This window comes from Polistes fuscatus, unplaced genomic scaffold, assembly GCF_010416935.1.
Source record: "Polistes fuscatus isolate 324 unplaced genomic scaffold, CU_Pfus_HIC Scaffold4, whole genome shotgun sequence".
Classification (NCBI taxonomy): Eukaryota; Metazoa; Arthropoda; class Insecta; order Hymenoptera; family Vespidae; genus Polistes; species Polistes fuscatus.
In genome coordinates this window covers 10,013,076-10,024,257 of record NW_025113118.1, presented here as the reverse complement: position 1 = coordinate 10,024,257, position 11,182 = coordinate 10,013,076, and the positions used below count along the sequence as shown (strand labels likewise).

Below are 11,182 nucleotides of genomic sequence, written 5' to 3'. Positions count from 1 at the left end.
GTAATAAAATAAAAAAATAAAAAAGAAAAAAAAAAGAACAAAGAACTTTCGAAGAGAGAAAAAATCGTCGAACGTTTAGTATTTTTTTCTCTTTTTTTTTTTTTTTTTTTTTTTTTCGTTAGAATTAGACTGAATAAAAATTCGTCGGGGTTCGAACGAACACACGAATTTGTTCGCGTAATATTGATCGTTCGAGTTCAACGATATGCGTTGTTTATCTCTCAATAGTTATACTTATTATTTATATTTATTTAAAGAAAGTTAGCATAGAACAACAATCGATCGTTTCGAAAAAACTAAATAAATAAATAATTCTCGAATGCTTCGGACGATTTTTGAAAATAAAAAAAATGAAAAAACAAAAAAAATATAATACATCACAGTTCGCCGTTAATCGCGATAATACGTAAATTGTCCCAGGAGGGTTTTTTATTTATTTTTTTCATCGAAATTAAAATAATTCGTTCGATGATTATAAAATCCGATCGTATCTCGAAAATATTATCCTCGCATTTTTCGTAATTGTCGTAAATGTTTAAAAAAAATTCATGATTAAAAATGTGTATACGTGTAAATTTATGAGAATATAATGAAAAGAGATTACGATCGCGTGGAAAAAATATCGTTCGATGCGAAATACACTTTATTTAATATATTTTAATATTTTATAATAATTTTCATTTAATTGAAAAAAAAAAACAAAAACAAATCTATATCGACTTCGATGAAAAATAAAACGAAATCTTGTTTTAATCATTAGGACGATTATCGAGATTATCGTGATTGACTTCGATTATTAGATATATTATCATACTTATGTACCTATTATACTACGAACATCTACAAAAATAAAAAATATAATATATATTATTATAGATCATTGTTTAAGTTAAAATATAAAATAAAAATCTTTTCACTTTTTATTTTTATTTCACGCGATAGATATTTAAAAAAACATTACGAAATAAAACCTGTTTTAATAATCGATCTGAATTAATTATTGTATATAGGCGTTATAATTTATATATATATATATATATATATACATAGTATATTATTTTACGGGTGAAGTTTATTCTTTTAGGATTACCCTAATTCATCCAGCTCGCTTAAATTTAATATATGTATTGTATATGTGGAATATAACGAAAATATTAAATAAATGGCCTAAGTGTTTAAACTTATCTCGAGATTAAACGATCCAAAAAAATCTATTCCATTATTATGAAAATAAATTTCAAATAAACGATTTAACAAACGATACGCGCGAATAAAAATCAAATAATAATTTGAACGTACGAAACGTTGGGGAGGGTTGAAAAATTTTGAGCTTCGACGAAAAAAAAACAAACTAATAAAAATGATTTTAAAAAGACCAACCAAAATTTGTTACTACGTCAAACTTAAAATTTATCAAAATAATTATCAGCTTGCTAGATGATCGAAATTGTTGAAAATAATTTCATTAACAATTTTACGATTGAATGCGTGCGAGAAATGACGGACAAAAGAGATAAAAATAAACGAAATTAAGGACACACAAGGAAAAAAAAAAATTCCGTTGTGGAATATACTTTTGTAGAGCAACATCCGGAACAAATTTACGCCTGGGAAATCATCGAGGAAGAACGCAGCCTCAAAGGAACGCATAAACCGTGACAAGAAAAGAGGGAAAGAGAGAGGAAAAAAATAAAAAAATAAAAAGTCGAGCAATGAATTTTCAGATGACAGAAACCAGTCATACTATGAATCTCGTTTAAGAAAGTTCTTTCGTTTCACGTCAACCGTCTGTGAATATTTTCTACATTTGCGTCAGAATACCTTTGAAATTTAGCAAAGGTAAGCAGCACCCGTCATCGTCTATCTTCTTAAACCTTATTCACAGATATTCCACGGACAAATAGCGTTTTTACGACATTCAGCATGTTTCACAAAACTTTCGCGTAATTATGCGAACATTTTCATTTTTATACTGAGAAATAAAGTTTCGTAATATATATTTAAAGAAATATATTGTTTAAGATTCAAATTACTAGTAAGCAATTAAAATTATCGATATAAATATTCTACAGTACACCGTGTATATAATATTTCATAAAAACAAATTAAGAGAAAAATATAAATTTATAAAATTCAACGTACTTATATTATATATTTAAATGTGTTATTATTACGTCAATATATAAAATATTAAATTTATTAAATATTATTAATTAATAAATATATGTTTAAAGAAATATAATATAATTTGGTCTTTGAATAATCTTTTGTCTTGTTTAAATCGATTACTAATTTTCCATGCAATTAAATGTTATACTTAACATAACTTAATTAATAACTTAATTAAAAAAGTAATAATAAATACATTAAATAAGACTTACAATAAAATTAAAATAATATTATAGTATTATTATATTTTGTAATGTGAAACTAATTAAAAATTCAAGAAATCAAGATAAAACTTGTTATTTCAAATTCTTTGAAAAATAGTAATTATCTTATCTCCCGTGTAAAATAATATCGTATAATATCTTATGGAAAATTTTCAATGAGGAAAATATGTACATAAATGAAATTAATCTGTCGGGTTATTTAAATTGGAAAAAAACATATAAACCAAATAAAAAAAAATAGAGAGAGAGAGAGAAAAAACCTATACAAATGTTTGTTTAAATATATTCGTCAACCTGTTTGTCAAGTTAAAAAAAAATTAGTAAAAACGATAGCAGTTCCGTATCGACCGCATTCCAAGTACGTAAGAGGTCAAAGAACTATGTGTCTGTTTTTCGTATCTTTTAAAACCTTTTACGTGAATGAACGTTCCGTAAATTTATACGTCTTTGTTTTCTTATGTAAAACGTGCACACGTTTTGAATACGTAATATATGTGTATATTCTATGGTAAAAGAATACTCAAATAAATCGAATAACGTGTTGAAATATTCTTTTAACTTATGCTCAAATTAAAACGAATATAGTTTGAAAATACTATCGCAATGAAATAAGTTCTACAATAACGTATAATTTATTTCGTATTATTTTTATTATTATTATTGTTGTTGTTGTTGTTCCAGATTAAGATGACGTTTAAATCGTTGATGAATTTTGGTTCCTCCGGAAAAATTCCTTACACGCCTGTCGATCGTTATCACAGCGGATGGGGTGGTGATTCTTACCATCACAGCTCTAAAGGGTTATTATTGGAAAAATCTTTCAAAGAATCTTTTAACGATGTTTATCATTAATTAAGATTAAAAGAACTTCTTCTTCCTCTTCTTCTTCTTCTTCTTCTTCATCGTTGTTTACATTTCAGTGGTTATAAAGGACACAAAGGTGGTGGTAATAATGCTGCTTTGAGCGCTTTAACTTTACTTGCCTTTCTCTTTCTCATAAACGTTATGCAAGTAAGTCATCTTAATAATAAAAAAAAAAAAATTAAGATAAAGAGAAAGAGAGAGAGATAAATAATTAAAATACTTATTAACATAAATTTACAATTGTAGCAATCATTGCAAGACAATAATGCAACCGTTACAACGCCCACGACAACGTTGTTTTTACGGGACGAGGATCAACCAATCGCATTGGACGGGAGAGACGTTAATAAAAAAAAGGACGACGATATTATTTACAATAGACAACCACCGAAATCTTACGACAAAAATTACGTCAGATTGTAATTCGTTAGTAATTTAAAATTGTTATTTTGCGGGATTTAAAATTATGGGACATTGATTCGTATATAAACACGTTTTTTTTTTTTTTTTATATTAGATTCAATTTTACTGTGCATCGTTTTTTTCCTTTTTTTTTTTTTTAACAGTATACGTGCTGATATTATTATATTTCGTTAGAATTTATTTTGCTTTTCTTTTCTTTTCTTTTCTTTTTCATTTTTTTTTTCTTTTTACGATTTTATTCGTTTCTTTCTTTTTTTATCATTGTCAAACATTTTACCATTTTACAATTATTAGATCGCAAAAATTTGCGCAAAATATTTATCGTAATTTTTATAACAGGAATATAACGATGGGAAAAATATTAGGAAAAGTATTCTACTCGTACTCGCATAAGAAGAGAGAGAGAGAGAGAAAAAAGAGAGAGGAAAAAGAGAGAGAAAAAGAGAGAGAAAAAAAAAAAAGAGAGAGAAAACAAGAGAGAGAACGAAAGAGAGAGAGACTTTTAATGTCGATTACTCTCGATTCGACATAATATCTTCGAAAGTTAAATACTAATAATAATAATAATAATCATAATAATAATAATAATAATAATAATAATAATAATAGTAATAATAATAGTTAGAAATGATTTAACCATGCGTCAAAACACATAAACATTTTATTTTTAATTTATTTTTCTTTTCTTTTCTTTACTTCTTTATTGTTTTTAATGTTCTTTTTCATTTTCATCTTCGAACATGAGCCTATATCCGTCGAACAATTTATCTTTTTTTTTTAATTTAATTAATTTAATTAGCGTTTTTCGAAAAATGTATTTATGTCGTCTTATGTACATAATTATTAGAAACATTGAGAGATATTCCTTTTTGTTTTTTTTTTTCTATTTTTTTTTCATTTTTCTGTTTACCCTCTTCACAATCTAATATCTTAAAAATAAACATCATTAACATATTTTTCGCGTATTGCTAGATGAGGATCGTAATGACAGGTCGTCCGAGGAACTATTATTAATCATCGTTTTAAATCGAGAAATAACGCTTGCTTTTTGTTCCCCCGTTTGTGTTTCTTTTTTTTCTCGATTACACCGATTAGAAAGAAAAGGAATTTGAAAAAGAATTTGTTTTCCTCCGCCAAATTCCCATGTACACCCCCCGCCCTCATCTACCCATCTTCCCCTGCACTTTTCGAACTCACTCGGGTACTTGTCACGATCCCGAAAAAATTTTATTCTTTCTTTTCTTTCTTTCTTCTTCTTCTTGTTTTATTCGACATATAGATTTTGTATTTTTATTTATTTATTTATTTATTTATTTATTTTATTATATTTTACTTTATTTTTTATTTTATTTGTTCGTCATATCGTTTTATTGGCTAGGAAAAGATTAGAAAAATTACCATGAACCTAAAAGGTCTTCTTGAGCCTTTCGAAATATGGCAGAGTATCACGCGTTTTAATTTGTTTTTTGTTGTTTTTTTTTGTTAATAATCGTTAGACGAGACGTATGCATGTATTTACGTATTCACGTATATACATATATATATTTATATATATTATATTATATTATATTTATAATTATAATATACGAATTATTATCGTTGAATTAAAACGAATATGTAATTGGTATGTCTATGTATGTGCATGTACGTATGTATGAATTTATTTATCAATTAAATGAAAATATGAAACTAAGACAGCCTAAGGTAATAATATTAATAATAAAATAATAAATAAATATTTTTCGTCGTATACTTTCTTTTATTCTCTCGATTAGATTTCTTGTTTTTTTTTTTTCTTTTTATTTATTTATTTTGTTTATTTAATCAAACGCATTTATTTCAAATAATATCGTTGAAAAGAAAAACACACACACACCTAGAAGGTATATATATATAATATATTTTTCAATTATTGATTAAAAATTGAATTAATTCATTCGTCGATGTAAAAAAGAAACGATGAAATATTTGTTTTGTTATACGTATGGAAGATACGAAGAAGGATTGGCAAGTATTATGGAAAAGGAATAAAAAAAAAAATATATATATATATACATATTTGCGTTTTTAAATTATCTTTCGCAAAAATGAATATTTACCTATAATTATACTATATTATTCATACTTACATACACATACACATATGTACGTATGCGTACGTACAATGGAAACGCGTATACAAAAACGATTTTTAATTTATAATCATGCTTGTACATTCAAACGATGTTCAAATTATCAACGATCTTCGTACTTTATTTATTTTACTTGCTTTTTCCTTGTTTTTTTTTTTTTAATCTTCTTTTGTACATCAACGAGCAGCCCGTTAAAAAAAGCATTTGTTGTGTTTTATTTTAAATATATTATATCACTCGACATTTGACAATTTTTACATTAAAAGAAAAAAAAAAGAAATTAAAAAACAACGTCGAGATCGTCCGAATATATTAGAAATAACTAGATCGTGTTTAATCTTTGAAAAGGAGACACTTTTTCGATCATTTATTTAGTTTCTCCGAAGATTAGGTTAAAAGGAAGAAGAAGAAGAAGAAGGAAGGGTGGTATTAATTAGCAAAAATAAAAAAAAGAAACAATATGAAAAATTAGAGAAAAAGATTGATTTTTTTTGAACACACGCACGGGTAGACTCGAAGAGCTCAAGGTCACCTTAGCTTTCTTACTTACAATTAGTATTTTTTTGTTATGTTAATATAGATACTCTGAAAATTATCTTGGTTATAAAACGAACGTTAGTAACCAAGAGAAAAATAGCTATGTATGTATGTGTGTATATATATATATATATATGTTTGTATATATATATGTTACCGTTAAAACGTAAAATTTGTTAATTCATGAACTGACTATACCGACCTATTAAAATATGAAAGAAGACAGAATTAAATATATTAATCTAATATATAATTATATATAACATACATATATAATAATAATAATTATTATTATATTATATGGAACGAGATACGATATTATGGTAAAATTCAAAAAAATATTTCGAATATTCGATTTATTCGCACACACATACGCTTAAATCATATTATTAATGAACTAATTATGCATATGTATAATATATTTAATTAAGATATAATGTATGAACTCTTATATACTTTTATAAGATTAATACGAAAACTTAGTAAAATTGTTTACCTAATATCCCAAATATGTTACCTCGATCATTGTTCAAACGTTACTGACATAAATAAGTAATTTCGTAAATATTTAATGTCTCCTCTTTCATAGGTCACTTTATTTTCGACAATAAGAAATTATTCCTATATAGGTCATACCGTTTGCATATTTTTAATAAAAACTTTAATCGTTTAATATTATTCCTATTATTTTAATAAATTTCTTTTCCCGTGAAATGAATTTTCGAAATAATTTCGTTGGAAAAGTAGAATTTTAATATTTCAATTATCTATGTATGTGTATGTGTATAGATATAAAATATAAAATAATATCAATGAAAAATACAAACATATATATGTGTATAAATCATTAAAACGTTTTTATAGAATTTAGAGAATGGAATTTTGATATTTTAATTATATACGTGTATTCGTGTATTAACCGAATTATACATTTGAACGGTAACATATACATTAAATTACTGTATATGTAGTAAAGAATCAATGACGGTGTCCTTCGATGACGGGACCCTTAAGATGACGGTTTTTCTTTCGACAAACAATCCGTCGTAGCAAACATCTCTTTTTAATTTAAATTTTTGCATCTTTTTTTCTTTGTCAACTATTCCCCTTTTTTGCTTTCTCGTCTTCTCCTCTTTTTATCTTTATTTATTTATTAATTTATTTATATTTATTTATTTATTTATATATATATATATTTTTTTGTTCTTTTTATTTTTTTTGTTTTTCTTCTTTTCTTTCGTTAGTCTTCTTCGTAATGTACAGATTTGAAAAGAGAAAAGAACATTTATAACGATCGTCTAATATGTATGCATGTATGCATGTATGCATGTATGTTATGTTATGTATACGCATATACATTCGAAATTGTAGTATGAGTTAGTTTTATGAATCGTTTCCTCGTCCCCGTGATCATTATATCCGTAGTGACAAGGAATAAAGGAAGAAAAGCGTAAATAGAAATAACGACTCTGCAAGAATTCGTTTCAATTCCGGTACGCAGTTATGGCAATTCGAAGAAAACCTTTCCATGGGCACCGAGCGAGTAATTTTGACACATCTGTTTAATTACATATATAAATATATAATATTATATATACAAAAATATTATATATTTAATATTTAATTGATATATTTTTTAAATATATATTTAAATGGAAAGAAATATTTTTTTTTTTTCATATAAATCAATTTTGGTGAATAAAATATAAAAAAGATTATGAATTTTAAATATAAAATAAAGAAACTGATTATTATATGAAAGTAACGTTATATAATTAATTATTGTTGTTTTTTCGTTTTTTTTTTTTTCTTTTTCAACTAATATTACTCGCTCTCGGTACTTCATTGAATGATATTAGTTATTACTGGTTTCTTTCTTTCTTTTTTATTTTTTTTTTCAATGATTTCTTTTTTTGCTGCTGTTGTTGTGTTTTCTATATTTTTATATACGTCGTAAAACACGAGTCAGTATTTCTTTATTGAACACAATGAGAAGTGTCACGAGCTGTGACACGTGTTCAGTACTTCCAATGACGTAAACGTTTTAGAAACGTAAGAGATACTCAACGATACTAATAGGAATTATGACAAAGTCATCTATTTTCGTAAAAAAGAAAAAGAAAAAAAAAAGATAAAGATACCTATAAAACTTACTTCGAATCGCATACTTCGTTAAACTAATAATATTATTTTATGCGAGCATGCAAAAAACGAAGCACTCTAATTTTTCTGACATTTTCTGAGTTGGTCTCTTTCGATTCAATTCTTTATGTTCAAAGTTTTATACAATATATTAAAAAAAAAAAAAAAAAAAAAAAAAAATAAGAAATGGAAGAATTTTCCGTAAATTACATTTTTTTTCAATTGGAATTATCGACTTGAAAAGAAACCAAGTCAGACAATACTTTTATCGTAAGTTAAACGCAAACACTCGTTTAATAACGTTGATTTGTTTGGTCGCTAATTTACGTGCTTCTAAATTGTCTTGGTTTTTTTTTTCTTTTTCTTTTTTTTTAATATCTTTTTCTTTATTCTTTTTTTTTCCTATTTTTTTCTTTTTATTCTTTTTTTTTGTATTTCTGCAGGCAGCATCACGGACATCGAAGTTGAAGAGAATCTTTGACGTTTGTTCTTCTTCTTCTTCTTCTTCTTCTTCTTCTTCGATTGCCATTCGATACGATACTTAGGAGGTAGATAAATACGTAATTCCATTTGCAATTTGCGATATGCGGTTTCGCCTTTTTCCTATTATTATTATTATTATTATTATTATTATTATTATTATTATTTTATTATTATTATTAATATTATTATTTTTCCTAATCATCAATCTAAATAACGAAACTCTTCAATTAGGGAAGAGTTAAGCATTATCATGGATTATTCCGCTACAATGTGTAAATATATTATTTACAAAAGGAACGAAAAAGAAAAATTAAAAAAAAAAACAAAAGAAGAAAAAAACAAACAAAATGAAAATCCACTCTTCTCGTATTCGCAGGCACTCTCGTAATACATGCTTCCCACGTTTGTGAAAGCGCAAACAAAAATTGAGAAACTCAAGATTACTCGATAATTAATGATAATTAAATATTTATATATATATAATGAGTTCCATTATGAATATTCGTAACTCTTCGTTCACTGTTTAATTTAAAACAATCAATATTTTCTTTCTATACGATCATTCCAAATTCTTATCAACCATATAAAATGTATTTTACGATTGATTCAATTTTATATCGCAAAAAGAACACATTTTTGTTTTGTTCATAAAAATAAAAAAAAAAGTAAAAATTGAATATATAAATGTTAAATCAAAGAACACATATTTCTCTTTTTTCAATATGAGTTAAATAAAAATTCGATATAAATTAATTTGCAATATTTATAAACGGACAAAAAATGAGTACGAATAATAATTCTATGACTCATTGTACATATAATACGTAAATGTCGTTTTACTTTCAATCGGGACGAAAATAATTCATTTGCATTAGATCGATGTTTAACGAAAGAAAACAAAAAAAAAAAAACAAAAAAGAAAAAAACAAAAAGAAAAATTCTAGAGACGCCAAACTTGGCTTCGTCGATCAAACGAAATAAAACGAAATAAAACGAACGATTTCCATGAAAAGGGATGCCTGTTATGTGATATCACACATACACACACACACGCGTACACACACGTACGTACGTTTATATTCTTAAGAGCCTAATATTTGCTAACGATCGTAACGAAACCTACCCTCTTTGCGTTTAGTGTATACAACAGTCGATAAAATAATTTTTTCGAAAGGAGGAAGGATTCGTAACGACGAGGCTCTTTTCTAATCTTCTCGTATTGCCAACGATCATCATCTCTTGAACACTAATTTTAAGTAAGTAAAAAAAAAAAGGAAAAAAAAGGAAAATAAAAAACAAAAAAATTCATTTCGCGACTAAATGCAGAACGCGAGATGACGTTTAAAAAAATAATTTCATAGCGAAAAGCAATCTCCCCGTTCGAGTTTTAATTTTGTTCGGGGTACATTTTTTTTTTGTGTCCTATTTTGCCTTTTTCTTTCTCTTTTTTTTTTTTTATTTTTTTCTTGGTCGATCTACGAGTATTTCGATTGAAGTAACAAACAAACAGACAAACAAATCGTTGCTCGACGTCTGCATACCGGTTAATGACAACTCGTTAAATAAAAAGATAATAAAATTGAAGAAAAAAAAATAGATAGATAGATAGATAGATAAAGATAAAGATAGAAAGAGAGAGAAAGATAGAGAGAGAGAGAGATAGAGAGAGATAGAGAGAGAAAGATATCCTATTATATTTTTTATATTTTAAATTATTTTTTTTAACCATTCTTCAATATTTCTTTTTACTATTTTTTTTTTGTTTTTTGGTTTGTTTGCATTAATTCTTTCTTTTTCACTCCATAAACATTTTTTAAGTGTTTCTTTGAACACGCGATAGCGGATTTACGAACGTTAATAATATTCGAACGTTTAAACGAAGGTAGGTGTGTGTATATATATATATGTATACGTTGTACATATTTATACATACACATGTGTGTATTTATACATACACATGTGTACGTTGTCCCCCCTCCCCCCAATTCCCGAACAGACACGATGATCGATAATCGCGAATAAATCTTGCAAACGAGAGCTTTCGAAAAACACGTATGGGTATTAGAATAAATCAAAAGTTCGTGCGTTTATCGTGGTGAAACACTTTACTTTAAAACTGTATAATGGATTATTAGTTTCTGTAAAATTTACTTTGGAAATATTAGAAAAAAAAACAAAAAACGCACGAACTTTTGACTCACCCTAATA

The 11,182-nt window shown here is 26.0% G+C and overlaps 1 protein-coding gene across 1 annotated transcript; it reads left to right on the top strand.

The window, feature by feature from the left end:
- Positions 1-1,054: 1,054 nt before the first annotated feature.
- Positions 1,055-3,680, top strand: LOC122520923. Its single transcript, XM_043641245.1, has 4 exons — positions 1,055-1,839; positions 3,075-3,193; positions 3,314-3,404; positions 3,504-3,680. The coding sequence occupies exons 2-4, from the start codon at positions 3,081-3,083 to the stop codon at positions 3,678-3,680; spliced, it is 381 nt and encodes a 126-aa protein (XP_043497180.1). The 5' UTR covers positions 1,055-1,839; positions 3,075-3,080.
- The last annotated feature ends 7,502 nt before the right edge of the window (positions 3,681-11,182 follow it).